This window comes from Caenorhabditis elegans, chromosome I (assembly GCF_000002985.6).
Source record: "Caenorhabditis elegans chromosome I".
Classification (NCBI taxonomy): Eukaryota; Metazoa; Nematoda; class Chromadorea; order Rhabditida; family Rhabditidae; genus Caenorhabditis; species Caenorhabditis elegans.
In genome coordinates, this window is record NC_003279.8 from 3479248 (window position 1) to 3499751 (window position 20504).

General features: G+C 36.5%; 3 protein-coding genes across 3 annotated transcripts; 2 read left to right on the forward strand and 1 right to left on the reverse strand.

The window, feature by feature from the left end:
• Positions 1–105: 105 nt before the first annotated feature.
• Positions 106–2468, forward strand: Y47G6A.9 (DNA-directed RNA polymerase III subunit). The gene is made up of 4 exons (NM_058766.5): positions 106–240; positions 798–981; positions 1263–1447; positions 1938–2468. Exons 1-4 carry the CDS (start codon positions 109–111, stop codon positions 2100–2102), a joined length of 666 nt encoding a protein of 221 aa, NP_491167.2. The 5' UTR covers positions 106–108; the 3' UTR covers positions 2103–2468.
• Positions 2469–2749: 281 nt separating this feature from the next.
• On the forward strand, positions 2750–5253 carry crn-1 (Flap endonuclease 1). Its single transcript, NM_058767.9, has 4 exons — positions 2750–2872; positions 3217–3924; positions 4716–4867; positions 4920–5253. The coding sequence occupies exons 1-4, from the start codon at positions 2783–2785 to the stop codon at positions 5116–5118; spliced, it is 1149 nt and encodes a 382-aa protein (NP_491168.1). The 5' UTR covers positions 2750–2782; the 3' UTR covers positions 5119–5253.
• A 3303-nt stretch (positions 5254–8556) lies between these two features.
• On the reverse strand, positions 8557–20459 carry ccep-290 (uncharacterized protein; the record flags this gene model as incomplete). Its single annotated transcript, NM_058769.5, has 23 exons — positions 8557–8661; positions 8712–8891; positions 8938–9423; positions 9593–9682; positions 9729–9856; positions 9904–9976; positions 10022–10133; positions 10524–10759; positions 10814–11131; positions 11609–11802; positions 13512–13650; positions 14199–14442; positions 14491–14669; positions 15140–15454; positions 15572–15923; positions 16266–16555; positions 16795–17098; positions 17149–17267; positions 17823–18483; positions 18530–18627; positions 18978–19115; positions 19271–19672; positions 20355–20459. 23 exons carry the CDS (start codon positions 20457–20459, stop codon positions 8614–8616), a joined length of 5211 nt encoding a protein of 1736 aa, NP_491170.3. The 3' UTR covers positions 8557–8613.
• Positions 20460–20504: the final 45 nt, after the last annotated feature.

Below are 20504 nucleotides of genomic sequence, written 5' to 3' on the forward strand. Positions count from 1 at the left end.
GGAATTTTAAGACAAACTGGGTTACTGTAATGGAGCTAGACCAGTCTACAGTAACCGGGGCTTAAAGGCGCACGCTTCAAAATGATTAAAAACCTTTTGAAATTCCAGATGAGCGGAAGAGGACGTGGTGGCGGATCTTCGAACACTATGCGTAGTGTCGCCAACGCGTTGGGAATCGCTCGATACGATATGGCGAAAATGATGTCACAGCAGAAGAATGAGCCGCCACAGTTGTATCCGGTACGGGCTGTGGAGCACCGGAATAAGAATTTGAAATTTTTTGAAAAAAAATCTGGAAAAATTGAATAAAAAACCATAATTTTATCACCCAATTTTGCGACTTTTCCGTCAAAGTGTCAAAGTGTCTGGTCTCGACACGGCAATTTTTTATTAGTTCAGAAAAGGTGTGCGCCTTTAAAGATTACTGTAGCTTCAAACTTTCGTTTCTGCGGAATTTTTATCGATTTTTTTCTCTCGATTTGTAAACATTTTATTGTTTTTATTACTCTAATATTTCAGTTTGTTAATAAATATATTTTTATCGAAAAACTAAGAAAAATATATGAAAATTGCGTAAAAAGTTTGAAATTACAGTACTCTTTAAAGGCGCACACCTTTTTGCATTTAACAAGTTTGTCGTGTCGAGACCGGGTACCGTAGTTTTAGCAGAAATTTCTCGTTTTTTCGAATTCCTTCCAGAATCCAAAAAAAAAGAAGCCAATTCTTCAACTGAACTAGTCCTAAATTTACTTGAAATCTTTGAAAATCAGTATTTTAATGAAATTTGTATTTTTCAGAAAGTGCAACATGACCCCGTTCCACTTGAAATGACGACTGACATGCTCTACGTATCCCGTTTAAAAGTTGAACTTGATCAACGAATGCGTGATTCACAGTTCTTTATTGAAGCAGAGAAAGACGACGAAATTAAGCGTTATTTGGATAAATATTCGAATATTAAGAGGGAAAAGCTTAGCATTGGTACGGAAATCTAGGTGAAATTGTGTCTCAATTTCAGAAAAAACAAAAAAAAAATTTGAAAATTCAACTTTTTGGCTAAATGAGAAGAGCGGCCAATCAGCGATTTGCTCCGCCCATTTTTCAACCAATCAGATGGAATGGGCGGAGTTGGAAGATGCTGATTGGTCGGAGAGTTCGAGGAAATTAGCCAAAAAAAGATTGAATTTTTCTATTTTCTGTAGCGCTTTTTCTGAATTTAAGGCGATTTTTTAACCTTTTCAAATTCATAAAATCCATTTTAGATATGTCCCATATGCCGAATGAGCTCATTTGGCGCCGAGCTAGCTCGAAATCCAAGGAATCTTTGGCAAAACGACGAAAAGTCGCCAATGACGATTCGATGATCAAGGAGAAGTTGAAAAAATTGGAAGAAAAAGAAGCACAGAATAAGGATGATGATGATGACGATGAGAAGGCTGATAATGATGTAATAGATATTTTAATTTCAGATTTTTGACATTTTATATGGGACAGGGCATTTTTTAGCACTTTTTTTTCAGAAAAAATCGAAAAATAATTTTCAGAAAAATCGAAGTAAATAAGTAGAAGAAATGCACGGAAAATGACGAGAAAACTAAAAATCGAAATTTTTCGTTTTTTCGAGAAAAATAATCAAATTTTCAATAATTTCGGGTTATTCCTCATGAATTGCAAAAAAAAAATATTTTCTCATCAAAATTGGCATATCTTTTGATGAATCTAGAGTTTTCTCGTCCCTTTATTTCTGAAAATAAAATTTAATTTTAGTTGAAACATTTGGAAAACTGCTCAAAAAATGTTCGAAAGTTGGAAATTTCTAATTTTCAGACGATTTTTGAGTGGTTTTTCAATTGTTTCAACTAAAATAGGAGCTATTTTCAGATAAATCACTACATTTTAATGAAAATAATTGGAAAAAAATCATATCTTAATTTCAGAAAGACTCTGGCAGTGAAAAATCCGCGGCAGAAGAGGAGGAGAATCCATTATCAGATGATGACAATCAGGAGGAGGATAACGATTACATCTCGGCTTACTTTGATAATGGAGAAGGATATGGGGACGGCGGTAGCGATGATAATTTGGATGCCGATGATATTTAAAGAATCTCCGGACACTTTTTTTGTTGTTTTTGTTGTTTTTCTCTCAATTTTTGAATATCATTGTTAAATATATGAATTTATTTATTGATTTTCCCTTAAATTTAACCCTTTTATTCGTTATTAGCTTCAGATTTAACCAATTGGTTCAGAAAATCGGTTTTTTCAAGGAAAAAAGTGTCCAAATAATGATTACGCAATCGCGCTCCATGGACAACTAATTGAACGCACCGTTTTCCCGCCAAATTGAACGCAGCTCCGATATTTTTTATCCTTTCTTGGGGTTTTTTATAGTGAGAAACACAATTTTAAGCAAATATTTTATTGTTTTTAATCAATTTTAAACGAAAAATATATTAGAATTGTTAATTTATCGTTTCGCAATCTCATACTCATCTTATTTTCTCGAAATCTTGGAGAATATCGGGGGTTTTTCGTTTTTTACGTCAGGAAAGTGCGGCGAAATCCGTATAAATTCGGTGAAATTTCATGAATTTGACTGATATCGTTCGGTAAAACCTAAAAAACCCTATTTAATTGGAGAACAAAAAGGAAAATCGTGTTTTTTTTTCGAAATTCGCTGTAATTCGTTTCCTACCCCCGTTTTCCACTCAAAAATCCACAAACTTCCCAATTTCAGAATATTTCAGATATAAATTCACAAGGACTAACCCCACACCGCTATGGGAATTAAAGGACTCTCCCAAGTGATTGCTGATAATGCTCCCTCCGCGATTAAAGTCAACGAGATGAAGGCGTTCTTCGGAAGAACAGTACGGGAATTTTTTCCTTAGATTTGCAAAATTGAAGGTTCAAAAATTCGAAAAAATAATTTTTTAAAGCGAAAATCTCCAATTTCGTCTACTTTTCTGTGCGCCGCAGTCTGATTTTCATATTTTAAAATATTTTAGTCGTTTATCTCCTGCTATTTTGTTGATTAATGATTTATCGGTTCGACGCGATAAATCAGAAAAATTTGAAGATTTTCAGCTCTAAAATTGGCTCATTTTTACATAATTTTGAACATTTTGAAGAAATTTCCGGGTAAATGTCTTAAATTTCGACGAGTTTTGAGTCTTTACAAGCAAAAAAACAAAAAAAAATGTTTTTTTTTCAGGTAGCAATCGACGCATCAATGTGCCTCTACCAATTCCTCATTGCTGTTCGTCAAGATGGTTCCCAGCTTCAAAGTGAAGATGGAGAAACCACAAGTCACTTGATGGGAATGCTGAATCGTACGGTTCGAATGTTCGAGAACGGAGTGAAGCCTGTCTACGTTTTCGACGGAAAACCACCGGATATGAAGGGTGGAGAGCTTGAAAAACGTTCCGAGCGTCGTGCTGAAGCAGAAAAAGCGCTGACTGAGGCCAAGGAGAAGGGAGATGTTAAGGAAGCGGAGAAGTTCGAGAGAAGACTCGTAAAAGTCACAAAACAACAGAACGACGAGGCGAAGCGTTTGCTGGGATTAATGGGAATTCCAGTTGTCGAGGCTCCATGCGAGGCAGAAGCTCAGTGTGCTCATCTCGTGAAAGCTGGAAAAGTATTCGGAACTGTCACTGAGGATATGGACGCGCTGACCTTCGGCTCCACGGTTCTTCTCAGACATTTCCTGGCTCCAGTCGCCAAGAAAATCCCGATCAAGGAGTTCAATCTTTCTTTGGCTCTCGAAGAAATGAAGCTAAGCGTTGAGGAATTTATTGATTTGTGTATTCTTCTCGGCTGTGACTATTGTGGAACTATTCGAGGCGTCGGGCCTAAGAAGGCTGTTGAGCTGATCAGACAGCACAAGAATATTGAGACGATTCTTGAGAATATCGATCAAAATGTTCGTCGTTCGTAAAATGCCTATTTTATTATAAACGCGCTCCACGGCAAATAAATGCCCCGAACCATGGGTCTCGTTAGGTACTTGCCGGTGAAATCATAAATTCGAATTTTTCACTTAGTTTTGCCTTTTTTTTTAAATTAATTTTGGCATGAAAATCAATGGAAACAACTAAAAAAGCCGAAAAATTCAATAAAAAATTAGCAAATTTTGAACTTACGGTTTTGCCGCCAAATAGCTAACGAGGCCCATTATGCGTGCAAGCGTAATTTTTCGAGAAAAAAAAAATCGAATTTCCAATATTTTCCTGTCATTTTTCAATTTATTGGAGAAAAATTATTTTATTTTTCTCATCAAACTTTAAAAAAAGCTATATTGTTTCTCCTAAAGATTTATTATTGAAAAAATTATGAATTTGTTCGTTTTTCGATTTTTTCTCTGAAAAAAACTCGAAAAATTGAAAAAAAATAAATCGAAAGTTTTCAATGTTTTTTGTGAAAAAACTGACAAAAAAAAGCGGAAATTTTCAGTTTTGTCTAAAAAAATCGAAAAATTTCAATTTCCTACTAGAAAAAACCGAAAAATGGAAAATTTTCTTTTTTCTCTTAAAAAAAATCGAAAAATTTCACTTTCCTTCTAGAAAAAAACCGAAAAATCGGAATTTTTTAAACAACACTTTTGGCTCGAAAGCGGAGCCTTTTGAATTAGCAGTGGAGCGCGTTAACACATCGATTTCAAATTGGATTTTTCTGCGGATCTATAATATATCTAATTTCTAAAAAAAATTCCAGAAATACCCACCACCAGAGGATTGGCCATACAAGCGTGCTCGTGAGCTTTTCCTCAATCCAGAAGTGACAAAACCGGAAGAAGTTGAACTGACATGGAAGGAAGCCGATGTCGAAGGTGTCATTCAGTTCTTGTGCGGAGAGAAGAACTTCAAGTTTGTCCCCATGAACCTCATGAACTTCATCTAATTTTTCTTTCATTTCCAGTGAGGAGCGCATCCGAAACGCGTTGGCAAAACTGAAGACTAGCCGTAAATCTGGAACACAAGGACGAATTGACTCGTTCTTCGGAAACTCGACCAAGGTTACATGTGTGACAGCTGCGACAAAACGAAAGGCGGAGGAAGCTGAGAAGGCGAAGAAGGGAGCAAAGAAGGGTGGACCACCGAAGAAGAGAGCCAAGTAGCTCACACTAACTATTCAATTTCTTATTTGATTTTTGTGAAATATTGATTGAAACGAAATAAGGTTTTTATTTACCTTTATCCTTTTTTTAATGGAACACACAAAGCTAAGAAAACAATAAAAAATTTGGAAATTTTCAATTCCGTCAATTTGCCGATTTGCCCAACACCCATTTGCTGGAAGTTTTCAGGGTTTTTTATAAGACTGACCAATTTGGGAAATTTGAATTTTTCAATTCCGGGAATTTGACGATTTGCCGGAAAAAAATTTTGCGGCTTACCTCTGATGCATACTATTACGGGAACACTAAATTCTGAGAATGCGTATTGCACAACACATCTGACGCGCAAAATGTCTCGTAGCGAAAACTACAGTAATTCTTTAAATGATTACTGTAGCACTGTGTCGATTTACGGGATCTCGATTCTTGGCATGAATTAGTAAAATTATTATTTATGGATTGAATATTAAAATTTAGCGAAAAATGACGAAATAATACAAGAAACGGAGGAAAATTATAAATCGCTATCGATATTCAAAAAGAAATTATAAAACATTCCGAAAATCGAGCGCGTAAATCGACACAAACCGTACAGTAGTCTTTAAAAGAATTACTGTAGTTTTCGCTACGAGATATTTTGCGCGTCAAATATGTTGCGCTATCCGCATTCTTAGAATTTTGTGTTCCCGTAATAACAATACTGCGAGGTTCCTGATGGACACATCACACATTATCTGTACATTGATTTATGATGTCCCACGGGGTTCTGGCCGCTCCATTGACAATCGCCCAAAAAAATAGATTGACATACCAAAAAATAGATTGATATACCAAAAAATAGATTGACATACCAAAAAATAGATTGACATACCAAAAAATAGATTGACATACCAAAAAATAGATTGACATACCAAAAAATAGATTGACATACCAAAAAATAGATTGACATACCAAAAAATAGATTGACATACCAAAAAATAGATTGACATACCAAAAAATAGATTGACATACCAAAAAATAGATTGACATACCAAAAAATAGATTGGCATACCAAAAAATAGATTGACATACCAAAAAATAGATTGATATACCAAAAAATAGATTGATATACCAAAAAATAGATTGACATACCAAAAAATAGATTGACATACCAAAAAATAGATTGATATACCAAAAAATAGATTGACATACCAAAAAATAGATTGACATACCAAAAAATAGATTGACATACCAAAAAATAGATTGACATACCAAAAAATAGATTGACATACCAAAAAATAGATTGACATACCAAAAAATAGATTGACATACCAAAAAATAGATTGACATACCAAAAAATAGATTGACATACCAAAAAATAGATTGACATACCAAAAAATAGATTGATATACCAAAAAATAGATTGACATACCAAAAAATAGATTGACATACCAAAAAATAGATTGACATACCAAAAAATAGATTGACATACCAAAAAATAGATTGACATACCAAAAAATAGATTGGTATACCAAAAAATAGATTGATATACCAAAAAATAGATTGACATACCAAAAAATAGATTGACATACCAAAAAATAGATTGACATACCAAAAAATAGATTGACATACCAAAAAATAGATTGACATACCAAAAAATAGATTGACATACCAAAAAATAGATTGACATACCAAAAAATAGATTGACATACCAAAAAATAGATTGGTATACCAAAAAATAGATTGGCATACCAAAAAATAGATTGACATACCAAAAAATAGATTGACATACCAAAAAATAGATTGACATACCAAAAAATAGATTGACATACCAAAAAATAGATTGACATACCAAAAAATAGATTGACATACCAAAAAATAGATTGACATACCAAAAAATAGATTGACATACCAAAAAATAGATTGACATACCAAAAAATAGATTGACATACCAAAAAATAGATTGATATACCAAAAAATAGATTGACATACCAAAAAATAGATTGACATACCAAAAAATAGATTGACATACCAAAAAATAGATTGACATACCAAAAAATAGATTGACATACCAAAAAATAGATTGGTATACCAAAAAATAGATTGGCATACCAAAAAATAGATTGACATACCAAAAAATAGATTGACATACCAAAAAATAGATTGATATACCAAAAAATAGATTGACATACCAAAAAATAGATTGACATACCAAAAAATAGATTGACATACCAAAAAATAGATTGACATACCAAAAAATAGATTGACATACCAAAAAATAGATTGACATACCAAAAAATAGATTGACATACCAAAAAATAGATTGACATACCAAAAAATAGATTGACATACCAAAAAATAGATTGATATACCAAAAAATAGATTGACATACCAAAAAATAGATTGACATACCAAAAAATAGATTGACATACCAAAAAATAGATTGACATACCAAAAAATAGATTGACATACCAAAAAATAGATTGGTATACCAAAAAATAGATTGATATACCAAAAAATAGATTGACATACCAAAAAATAGATTGACATACCAAAAAATAGATTGACATACCAAAAAATAGATTGACATACCAAAAAATAGATTGACATACCAAAAAATAGATTGACATACCAAAAAATAGATTGACATACCAAAAAATAGATTGACATACCAAAAAATAGATTGACATACCAAAAAATAGATTGACATACCAAAAAATAGATTGACATACCAAAAAATAGATTGACATACCAAAAAATAGATTGACATACCAAAAAATAGATTGACATACCAAAAAATAGATTGGTATACCAAAAAATAGATTGGCATACCAAAAAATAGATTGACATACCAAAAAATAGATTGGTATACCAAAAAATAGATTGGCATACCAAAAAATAGATTGACATACCAAAAAATAGATTGACATACCAAAAAATAGATTGACATACCAAAAAATAGATTGACATACCAAAAAATAGATTGACATACCAAAAAATAGATTGACATACCAAAAAATAGATTGACATACCAAAAAATAGATTGACATACCAAAAAATAGATTGACATACCAAAAAATAGATTGACATACCAAAAAATAGATTGGTATACCAAAAAATAGATTGGCATACCAAAAAATAGATTGACATACCAAAAAATAGATTGATATACCAAAAAATAGATTGACATACCAAAAAATAGATTGACATACCAAAAAATAGATTGACATACCAAAAAATAGATTGACATAAACAACTCGTGGGAAAGTGTCGTGTACTCCACACGGACAAATACATTTAGTTTTACAACTAAAATCGAGCCGCGAAGCGACACGCAACGCACCGTAAATCTACCCCAGATATGGCCGAGCCAAAATGGCCTAGTTCGGCAAACTCTTCCATTTCAATTTATGTGGGAAGCCAGAAATCCGTAGAACACTCAAATAAAAAATTAAATATTTTTCTTTGAAATTGGAAACCCTATTTATTCTTACAGAAAAATAATTATTAAAAAAATCATTGTGGTAAGTGAACAGTGTTTTGGAGATGAGCAATGCGATTTTTCTGAAACAAAAAAACAATTAAAAATAGTTTTGTTCCGCACATTCCCTTACCAATTGAGCAATTTCTCGATCCTTTGCCGCCAGCTTATCTGATAGAACTAGGACAGCACCAGTTGGTTTTTCATCTCTATCGAATCTTAATTTCAGTCTATCAAACTTCTCATGAAGCGACGAATAGTCCCGTTCCATTTGAATCAGTTTTTCCTGACTTTCGATGAGTCTTTCTTGCGTCTGGAATAGAGGAAATTAGGTGGTAAGATTTTTTTTGTCTACTAACCATTTGCAGACTTTCCCTCAGCTGATAATAATCACTTGTGTCAGATTTTGGAGCAGGAATGTTGGGTTGCTCATCAAATGATTTTTGACTTAATCTCCTCTCCTCGAGAATTGAATCTCGCGATATGGATTTAAGAGTCTTTGATCTATGAGATTTTGAAGAAGAAGCTGGAGAAGATATCGAGGAAGACGATGAAGAAATTGTAGAAAGTTCAATTTTATTATGAGATACTGTTTCCGATCTATGACTCTTAGTACTTCCCGAATGTCGTTTCTCGAGAAGATCTGCCTGTATTTCAACTGTGCTCATTTGAGGTTTTATTACAGTCATCGCCTTTTTAACTTCTTCTCTTGCTCTTTTAACTTCCTTCTGGACGTTTGAATTGTTGTCGACTCGGATTTTTTCAATTTCACTGGCATGGCGTTTTCGGTTGGTTTCCAGCTCAGATTTGAGGCGGAGAAGGGTACGGTTGCAAGCTGTCAACTCCTGGAAAACAATCAATTATAAAAATAGTCTTAAAATTTTCAAAATGACTGAATTTTTTTCAATTTTTTTTTGAAGGCACCAACACATCAGTTTTTTGCTACGTGGCCTAGAAAAAGTTACAACTCGGCCGATGACTTTTTAGAAATATTTTTCACATTCTCATTTTCACCTCGTTTTTCTTGGTTATATTGGCCTCAAGTACATCTAACTTTTCCTTCCATTCTTTATTCAATTGCAGCTTGATAACAGATGGATCGTTCTGAAAGTAGGCATGAGACCACTGGTGACGTCACTCCTGTACTTACCGCTTTCAACTTCCTCTGTAGCCGTTCAATCTCCGAACTTCTAAGGCCTTGATCGTTCCGCATAGTTTCAATTACCATTTCTCGTTTCTTCAACTTTTCTAAATAATCCTTTTCGGCAATGTCTCGTTCTGAAATTTTTTACGTTTGGAAAATCCGAAAATCTAAGAACACATACTCTTCAGTTTTTCCTTAAGTGAGGCTATAATCTCATCTTGACGCTTTCTCCTCTCCCACTCGTCCGGCTCATTCTGAAATTTGGAGTTTTAGTTTTTTAAAATAAAAATGAAGGTCACCTTAGTATCCCGTCGTTCAACAGTCTGCTTCAGCCGGCTCAGCTCATTTTTCATTTCTTCATTTGCATTTCGAAGTGTACGATTTGTGGTTCTTAGTCTGTCGAGTTCCACTCTGGAATAAACCAATTCTTAACAAGTATTGGGACTACAGCAGGCTCCAAATGGGTCTACAAACCCTAGTATTATTTGTTTTATTAAAGCATCTTTGAATTTATTTATTTTTGAGCACATAGGAATTTGCGGGCAAATTAAAATTAAAAAAAAAAATTATTTTTGGAAAATCTTTCTAAAAGACTCCCATACTGATAGTAAAAAGGCCAAAAATATAGATTTTTCGCGGGAATTCAAATTTGATTGAGCTCTCTCGGTTCAACTCTTCCAACTCGGTTTTTCTGATTTTTAATTTAAAAAAATTTCAAAGGAATTTTTTTTAGCAGCCATTGTAAGTTTCTTTCAAATAGGCATTTTTGTAACCTAGTCCAACTGTCACCTGCAATTTTACCTCAAATCAGTCATCCTCCTCTCATCGGAGTTCTCGTTATTCCTCCGGAAAGTCGATAGCTCGGCGAGAGCATCTTCCTTAATTTGCTCACAAGTCACAAGAAGTTCTTTATTTGTTTTCGTCAATCTCTGAATTCTCGCCTTCAAATCCCGAATTTCCGTCTTCTGTCGCATGTTCTCTCCGTCTTTTGAATCCGATTTTGCAACGAGCTCCTGGAGCAATTGCATTTCTTCTTCCTGAAAAATTAATGTTATTTTTGATGCCGTGCCTACCTGCCTGCCTTAACCTACCAGTCGCCTAACCTTCTCGCTTTTCGCCGACTTTGGCAATTGCTCAACCTCTTCCTCATTGTTTAATCGAGATGAAACCTGTGGATATTCCCATTCTGTCTGAACCTCTTCGTCTAGAAATTCTTTGAATCTTTCGATTCTCTCCGACACATCGTCCTGCTCGTCGTCGTTTTTCACAATTTCTGCTCTTTTTGCTTTTAGTTTTCGCATTTCTGACTCAAGCTCCTTGAGTTTTACTTCAGTTTTTCTGAGCTGTTCCTCAGTGGAACGGTCTGGAATTTCGACTTCCTGGTGGACAATCTCCACTTTTTCAATTATCTGAAACATTGAGAAATTTAGTTTATTACCGCTACAGTAACCCTACAGTATCTTTACCCTACATCTACAGTACCCCTACAACACATCTGCATGATCCCTGCAGTACACCTACAGTACCTTACAACTTCCTATTGTGCAGTATCCCTACCGTACTTCTGCAGCACTCCTACAGTACCTTCACAGTACATCTACAGTACCCCAACAACACATCCACAGTACCCCTGCAGTGCACCTACAGTACCTCTACAACTTTCCTGTTATACACAACAGTATCCCTACCGTACTTCTACAGTACTCCTACATTACCTATTCAGTAGCCCTATATCACATCTATGTACAGTACCCCTATACATTCATACACTACCTATACAGTATCCATACAGTACTCTCTCAGCTCTTTTAAAGTGCACACAGTATCCCTACCTTACTCCTACAGTACCCCTACAGTACCCCTACAGTATCCTCCAATTTGCTCACCTGTACCCCTTCATCAATCTTCTCCCGAAGCAATTTCTTGTATCTATCTATAGCGATCTCTTTCAACTCCAGCTGTTCCTTGTAGCCCTGCACAGCCAACTGAGCAGAAGCTTTGATTTCTTTGATCCGATTTTCAAAGGCATCGACGTTGTCTTGAACTATTGTTCGCACAATTATTCGGTCGGAAGAAGCTTCTGAAATATATAGTATATACAGTGCGCCCAACTTCTATAGCGCCCCCCTATTTTTTCTCATTTCACCACCTTCTGACATTTTTTACAAAAAACTGCTAATGCCATTCGATTCCAGATGTCGAAAAACCCCCTGTCCAAAATTTTCATAAAAAAATTCAATAGACTGAGGAGACTAGGTCAAAAAGTCTCTAAAACGACCGCCCAACTTCTATAGCGCCCCCTCGAATTTTTGATTTTTTCTAATAAAATCCCCTTTTTTTGGCTTTTTCTAAGAACAACTTATTCATGACTTAAGTTCAAACTGATCCAGACATCTTGCAAATCAATTTTCAAAAGAAATTTATCCGTGGAAATTCGTAGGATCTCTAAAATTGTCCTGAAACGCCTAATTTTATGTTAGAGGGCGCTGCGCGGCGCCCAATACTTGAATCAGCACCAGAATCAACTAAGATGATCTACAACATCTATTTCATCGGTCTGAATTTTTTTTTAAAGATTTGCAACTCTTATTTTTATTATACTACTAGTACGAGATAGCATCTCTGTAGCTGATATGGCGTTCCATGAATCCTCAATTCCGACTTTAAGAGCAGCAACATTCGGATATTGTTTTCCATTAGCGTACACGAGTCTCACGAGGGAAGCCCACATATTTTCGATCGGATTGAGGTCCGGTGAACAAGCTGGCCATTTAAGGAGTTTAATTTTCTTGCTGCTGAGAAAGGCACGAGTTGAATTGGCTGAATGAATACTGGCGTTGTCCTGTTGGAACTGCCAGTTTTTTTTCGACGGGTGTCTCAAAAACTTCACTAAATCCTTTTCCAAGACTTGCTGATAATCTACAGCAGTCATTTTATGACTTGTAAATTGGATGGGGAGCTTCTTCTTTTCCGAAAAAGCGGCCCAAACCATCACCGATCCACCACCGAAATTTCCTTTTGAAAAAACCATTGGATCTTTTCTCAAATCTCTCCAGTAAAATCTGTTTCCGTCCGGCCCATCCAAATTAAATTTCTTCTCATCGGAAAACACAATCTGCAAAGTAAATATGTTGTTTTTTTTTAATTGGATCCATACCTTTGTCCATGCGGTGCCCATATTTTCCTTTGCAAAATCTAAACGTTTGAGCATGTGATCGGGCGTCATTGATGGAGTCTTATTCATTTTCTGTCGCACGATGGAAGGAAGGAAAAAATTTCAGACCGATGAAATAGATGTTGTAGATCATCTTAGTTGATTCTGGTGCTGATTCAAGTATTGGGCGCCGCGCAGCGCCCTCTAACATAAAATTAGGCGTTTCAGGACAATTTTAGAGATCCTATGAATTTCCACGGATAAATTTCTTTTGAAAATTGATTTGCAAGATGTCTGGATCAGTTTGAACTTAAGTCATGAATAAGTTGTTCTTAGAAAAAGCCAAAAAAAGGGGATTTTATTAGAAAAAATCAAAAATTCGAGGGGGCGCTATAGAAGTTGGGCGGTCGTTTTAGAGACTTTTTGACCTAGTCTCCTCAGTCTATTGAATTTTTTGATGAAAATTTTGGACAGGGGGTTTTTCGACATTTGGAATCGAATGGCATTAGCAGTTTTTTGTAAAAAATGTCAGAAGGTGGTGAAATGAGAAAAAATAGGGGGGCGCTATAGAAGTTGGGCGCACTGTATCTAGGAATTTTTCCTATTATCAGAAAACAGGCAAAAAGGTGACCTACCGGATGAAGAAGTTTCACTCTTGATATCCATTTCATAGTCGCTTTCCTTATCCATACTATCTTCAAGTTGGTCGACCGCTATAGATTCTCGAGGTTTCAGGGATATTTCTGGTTTGATGTGTTGGGATTCTCGTCGTTCCTGAAAATAGTTTGCATATTGTACATCTACAGTATATCTATAGTATCCTTACCCAACCACTATGGTGCCCTATATCAAATAATCAGTTTGATATAGTTCCCCTACCTACAGTGCACCTACAACATCCCTACAGTACCCATACAATGCACCTACAGTAGCCCTACATTACATCTACAGTATCCAAACTGAACCTCTGCAGTATTGATACAGTACCGCTAGGTGCCCTCACTGCAGTTCCATCAATACCTCTACAGTACCCTTACCGTTCTCTGGCTCTACAGTACTGCTACAGAATCATTTGTAGTAGTTTTACAGTACCTCTATCCCAACCGTTTTCTAAATCTACAGTATTACTACAATATGCTCTACAGTAATCATTGAAGCAATTAATATATTGCAATGGGGGTCCTACAGTACGTCTGCAATACCCCTACAGTAATGATACAGTTCCCCTACAATACATCTACAGTACACCTACAGTACACCTACAGTAATTCCCTCTGTGAGGCATTATGCGCACATCACGAATTAACAGTGAAAGTACAAACCCCTTTGAAAGTCTTAATATTCTCCAATGTCGTTATCAATTCCAGATTCCATTGCTTCAACTCTCTCATTTCATCGTTCAACTCAGCCACTCTTTGCTCCTTCAAATGCACCATTCTCTCGAATTGCTTTGCTTTAGCACTCTGTTGAGAAGATGTAAAATATGCCAATTGCAGTTGTCTTTCAGCCACTTCATTATTGCCCTGCGGCTGCATTTCGTGCCCGTCAAAGTTGGACAACACCTCGCTGCAAAATATAACAATTTTAAGCCTTTCTCTATAAAAATTTCCTTACTTGGCAGTTCGGAGAGCCCGAATTCTGAGCATTTCAGTTTCAGATTCTTCCTTCAACTTGTCTATATTTTCCATTTTCGCTGCAATTTCGGCCTCTTTCTGTCTCGCCTGGAATATATTCGAGCGAAGTAGCTCAAGTTGTTGTAAGCTGACAGTTCCAACAGCTTGATCACGTAGGGTCTGGAAGAATAAAAAACTAGTTGTTAAAGTTAATTCTGTTCTGGAATATAACTTGCACTATTCAACAAGATAAAATTTGCGCGTAAATTGTGATGTTTTGTTTCAGTAAAAGTAGTACACCAGTGTTTTTTCGTTTTTGAGAAAATTGCACCCAAACGTCAGAGAATACGGTAGACAAAATGCGTATAGGTACTGATATATACACATTTGACGCTCAAGTTTAATTGGTGTTTTTTCTCAATTTCGCTTGTTTTGCTAAAAAAAATTTGAAAAAAAAACAACATTCAGTAGAGCGTACTTGCACTTTTAGATGCACCAGGAAGTTCGGTAATCATGTACGTTTCTAATCCATTATGTGAATTGATTTTGGCAAATTTTTCGAGTCATGGTGCATCGAAAAACAAAAGTGCCGCCTTTCGGGCGGTATCGATGCACCATATCGTACGCGCAAATTCGGTCTTACAACTTACCTTGTTCTCCCGTTGCAGGACAATTATAACATTAATAAGTGCAACCCTTTCCTGTCTGAGTCTCTCTGAATCCCTTGAACTCTCTATATCATTCCCTCTCGACTTTTTCTTTTCTCTCAAATATTCTCGTTCATTTTCCCGTAGCTCTCGAATCGTGCTCAGAAGACGTCGCTCAACTGCTCCAAGTACACTTTTCAAGTCACTTTCATTTTCGACATCTTCAATAAACTTTTTGAGTTCTTCGTTTTCGGCCTGTAGCATTGCTGATTCCTGATTCCAAAAGTCACTTTGGTCAGATACAACGTCTATCATTTTCTGGAATTATTGAGGGTTTTAAACATTTTTTTAACTAGAAAGAATAGACGTTTGCCGAAAACATTTGCCTTGGATCATGCCAAAATTCAGAAATAAAGCGGTAGGCAGGTTACAAACCTTGAGCATATTCTCTCTTGCCTCCAGCTCCGCTTCCACTGGGCTCTTCGCGTACACCGTCATTTCCTGCCGAGCCATCACCTCCTCATTATTAGTCTCGACTCCCGTAGTTTCTTTTATCAATCTCTTATATTTTCTCATCAATTTATCATATTCCTCAGTTGGAACACTTTGCAGAAGACGAGTCTGCAGTCGCCCGATCTCGATCGTCGTCGTCTCAACTTCATATTTAAGCCGTCCTATTGCTCGTTGAGCATTGAGCTCTTTTGTGCGGAGCATTTCTTTTGATTTTCGAGTTGCTTCTTCTAATCGTTCAGTTTTCGTCCTCAAAATTGTGCATTGTCGTGTGAATCTGAAATTTTCGGTTTTTTTTGTTTTTCAAATTCAATTTTTTTGACAGCTTATATCTCGATTGTCTTAAAAGGTATTTAAATATTTTAAATTAAAAAAGTAAAGAAAAAACATAGTGCATATTTTGTTAGTTGACAATTTTCTGATAACGTTTAAGACAGACGAGATATGGGGTGTCAAACGCAGCTAGTGTTCATTTGTCGGAGCCTTTTGGGTTGCGCTTGAATTTGAATTGCTGCGTAGTTTTTAAGCAAAGCCACTGTTCCTACAGCTACGTGGAAGCTCCTACCAATCAACGTTGTTTGCCACGCCCCTCACTCCTCACTGATTGGTCAAGACTAACCTCATTCTCTCCATTCTCTCTGTCACCAGCATCCTCGTAGCTTCTCCCAGCCTCCTTTCCATTTCACTTCCTTCGACATTTATGGACTCTACCAATCGTTGAAGCTCAACTGATTCGGTCTGTTTGAGCTCTTCCAGGGTCCGTTCTTCGATCATCAAGTTTTCTTTTTTCAAGCTTTGAATCTCCCCGTAGGCCATTTCCAGTTGTGCCTTCATCTCCTGATACGATTTTTGAGTTGATTTCCAGGATTTGTGGATTTCCACGAGCTTTTCGTCCTTGTAAGATATTTCCTGAAAAAAAAATTATAGCCAAACACGTAGTGCCAGTACGGTTTGATCTACAAAAAATGTGGGAATTTTTTGCCCGAAAAATGTGACGTCAGCACGTTCTTAGCTATGCGAAATCAGCTGAAAACTCTGCGTCTCTTCTCCCGCATTTTTTGTAGATCAACGTAGATCAATCCTAAATGGGACACTCTGACACCACATGGCCAAGTAGCAGGTAGGCAGGCAGGCATTTGTGTGCTTACCTCCAAAAGCTGCATAAGCTCGTAATACAAGTTGGAAATCAACACTGCTTGCTGCGCTATATCTGAATAATCCCCGCTGTGCACAAATCTCGGTGGTTCTTTCGGATTCGGAGCATTTGGAGCATTTCTGGGCTCATCTTCTATCACCCTCGGTGATGGCTTCAGTGGGGAACTTGGAGCAACTGGGGAATCTATTTTTTGAATTTCAGGCTTGACTGTTTTTGTTGCCAGGAGCATATCTGGCCGTCGGATTCGTCTCGGAAGGGATGGCTTCACAATTGGCTCATAGGTACCTTCCGCGTACCTGGAGTAGACTTTATTGATTTTTAAAAAATAAATTGGTTACGAATTTACCTTCCCAGCTCCACTTGGAGCAGTGTGCAATGTTGTTGAAGCTTCCCAATTTGCTCATCTCGGAACTTCATCTGCTTTTCTAGACGGGTTATTTCTTCTCGAGCACTTCCGAATTTCGCCTGTAAACAAGAGATTCAAGAAAAAATTTGCACATTTTTAGAGGGTTCTCAACTTTGAGATTGTATATCTGGACTCCGTTTAGCTTTATCAAAAAATTTTCAACTAGCAAAATACGTATCAAATGTTTTTCTATATTTTAATAGTAAACAATTTTGTGATAAACCAACAGGCAACCGAGATATAAGCCGTCAAAGCCGAGTTCAATTGCCGAGTTCAAGTTCAATTTGTTTTCCGGACTTTTCAACATGAAGGGCTCTGACCAAATAGTTCTCTCCAGGCGTCCGGCAATCGGAAAGTTCCGGCAATCGACAATTTCAGCAATTGCCGGTTTTGGAAATTTTCGGCAATTGCCTAAATCGCCGAAATTGCCTTTTGCCTGACATTTTCGGCAATTTTCAAACCTAATTATATTTTGGAAATTGAAAAAATTTCACCTTGTTTTTTGGTGTTCGGTTAGTCGTTTTCTAAAAGAAAACGGTCAAGCGGTCTTCAATTGCCGCGCACCCCTGGCTCTCTCTAGGCAAGTAGGCGTAGGCGCCTATAAGCAAACTTACATCTTTAAGCCTATTCAACTCGCTGAGCACTTCTCCATTATTTTCATCTTTCTGCTCAATTGTGAACTGCAACTCTTCCATCACTTTCTTCTGTTTCTCCTTCTCATCATTCAACTGCTCAATTGAATGCTCCAATTGCAAAATTCTCATTTGCAGCGTCATCGTTGGATCCTGACCCGGAACCTCTGACATAGCCTCCCCGAAAAGGTTCCTGGCAAGTGTAGTTGCATCGACAAGCTCCTTCTTCAACTGCTCCAACTCTTGCTCTTTTTCTCCAGTTCTATCTTCTCTTATCATAGTTCTCATTTTATTTGATTCCTCTACAACTGCATTTAGTTCATCTTGCAGCCCTTTCACCCGATCCTCTGCTCTTTCAAGCTTCTCCTTTTGCTCTTCGGCTTCTGTCAGGCCAGTCGCATCTTCCAATGCTTTTTTATCATCTTCATTTAGAAACTTTGGAGCTAGCAAGTCACCAACTTCAATTAAAAAGTTCACTTTATCAATTGGTCTTCCGGAAAGCATAGTCTCCGCCGCAGAAATGCACTGTGAAACATGCTCCACGAGCTCTTCAGGAAGGATTTGAGTCAGTCGTCGGTTCTGATTAAAGAGCTCTTCAATTCGCAGTTGGCTAATTTCTAGCTTGTTCGTCATTTCGGTATACCTGCCAATAGAAAAGTGAAAACTTCGAATCTGGCTCAAAAGTTTACCTAACAGCACTCTGCTCAATGATTCGGGTGGCTTCTTCCAGGGCATAACTGACGCGATCGATTTCTTCCCGTAACTCTTCATTTTGTGAAACAACTGCCTGAAAATTATTTTGGGAGTATTACTAAAAAATACTGTACCTGGTCTCGAAACGACAATTTTTTGTTAAACCTTTTAAGATTACTGACATTTCAAACCAGTTTTTTCGATAAAAATTATTTTGTCTTGTTAACTACTAAAATTTTAAAAAAATTAAAACTCATATAAATTCAGAAAAACTACGAAAAATCGATGGAAATCGCACAGAAGTGTGATTTTGAAATTACAATAATATTTAAAGGAGCACACCTTTTTTCATACATATAACAATAATTTGTCGTGTAGAGACCGCAGATCGCAAAAATCATACTTTTCGTTCACGCGCAAATGTATGTAAACTCTTCTCATTACCTGCATTTGCCTGCTAATTGTTAGCACTTGCTCATTTCTCAACTTCAATTTCTTGCTCTCCCATTCTGCTCCAGTATCCTCTGTTTTTGCCGAAAGCCGGCGATTGAGCTCTCGAATTGTGTCTTCCAGTTGGGCTTTCTGAAAATAGTTATTCTCAAAAAATTGCTGATATTAAAAAATGCATTGTACCCCATGATCATCAAATTTGATTCAAATAAAAAGTTATTAGAGTCTTTTTTATAATCTTTGTACATCAAATCTGATGCTTTGTTTTTGCGATCTGAAAGACTTACATGTTCAGAAAGAGCATCCCTTTCTCTTGTCAATGTATCAACTCTCGATGCCAAATTCTCAAATCGATCTCTCTGATCAGCCATCTCCCTATCTCGATCTCTATTCGACTGCTGTAACTGCCGATTTTCCTCCTTCAAACTATCGATTTGAGCTCGAAATGCTTCCGTCGAGTCTCCAACATCTGCTTTCGAAGTTATTCGGTCTCGAAGTGACTCGATTTCCAGATTCAATGCAGTCTTTTGTTCTTCCCATTGATCTTCCTTTTCAGCCATTGTCACTGCCTCCTGCTCTGCCACATTGCGAAGCTCTTCTGCTGCAGTGAATCCGAAACCCATGAGGTAACGGGCTCCATTGTAGAGTAGTTCAATTTCCGGTGGAGACTCCGATCCTTCTATTTCGTACTGGAATTGAAAATTGAGGGTTTTTTTTGTAATTTTAAATCAAACCTCGAAATGTCCAGAAATTTCTGATTAAAATTTTTTTTTAATATGTTCAAACTTTAGGAAAGTTTTAATGCTTGCCTGCCTGCCTAGATATTGCAATAATTTTTAAAATAATACTGTAAGAAGGTACGTCCTCATATCTACCACCAATTTCTAGCACGCATGTAGGTAAGTAGGCATAGGTCGCCTGGCAGGCAGGCATCCTCTGCCTCCTTGGACAAATTGAAGGGTTCAAGTATAATTTTTCTAGTTTCTAATGGGACTTCAAAGTATGTTGTTGTAATTTGAATTTTTATTTTAGATATTAAACTTTTTGCGAAATACAAATTGATCATAAAATAAGTTTAAACTAGTTTCAAACTGAGTTTTAAACAAATTACCTAGTTCCTATTATAGACAGGTACGTCATTATGGCCTTGTGCCTACAGTCAGTATACACGCATGTAGGCAGCTGGTAGGCAGAAAGGCATCCTGTGCCTATTCGGATAATTGAAAATTTCATTAAGGAATTTTCAGAGTTTCATCTTCAAGGGAGTTTTTAACTTGAAAATTTTTATTTTAATAAAAGGGTTTTAAATAATTTTCTGGTAAGCAGGTAGGCACTCACTGCCTACGCAAAAATCACGAAAAAAAACCCTACCTCCGCCAACTTATCATACCAAACCCGAACTTCTTCCTCGGTAGGACCATCATTTTGCAAGAATTCTTCAAGTTGTGGATAGTTGATAGCAGCTAACTGAGACATGTCTCAGTACATTTGTGCTAGTAAAAAGGTGCAGGGTGTCCCTTT

Coding starts and splice junctions, on each gene's coding strand:
- Y47G6A.9 (NM_058766.5), top strand. CDS start 109: ATGAGCGGAAGAGGACGTGGTGGCGGATCTTCGAACACTATGCGTAGT. Junction 982..1,262: donor GAGGGAAAAGCTTAGCATTG/GTACGGAAATCT, acceptor AATCCATTTTAG/ATATGTCCCATATGCCGAAT. Junction 1,448..1,937: donor ATGAGAAGGCTGATAATGAT/GTAATAGATATT, acceptor TCTTAATTTCAG/AAAGACTCTGGCAGTGAAAA.
- crn-1 (NM_058767.9), top strand. CDS start 2,783: ATGGGAATTAAAGGACTCTCCCAAGTGATTGCTGATAATGCTCCCTCC. Junction 2,873..3,216: donor AGGCGTTCTTCGGAAGAACA/GTACGGGAATTT, acceptor TTTTTTTTTCAG/GTAGCAATCGACGCATCAAT. Junction 4,868..4,919: donor TGCGGAGAGAAGAACTTCAA/GTTTGTCCCCAT, acceptor TTTCATTTCCAG/TGAGGAGCGCATCCGAAACG.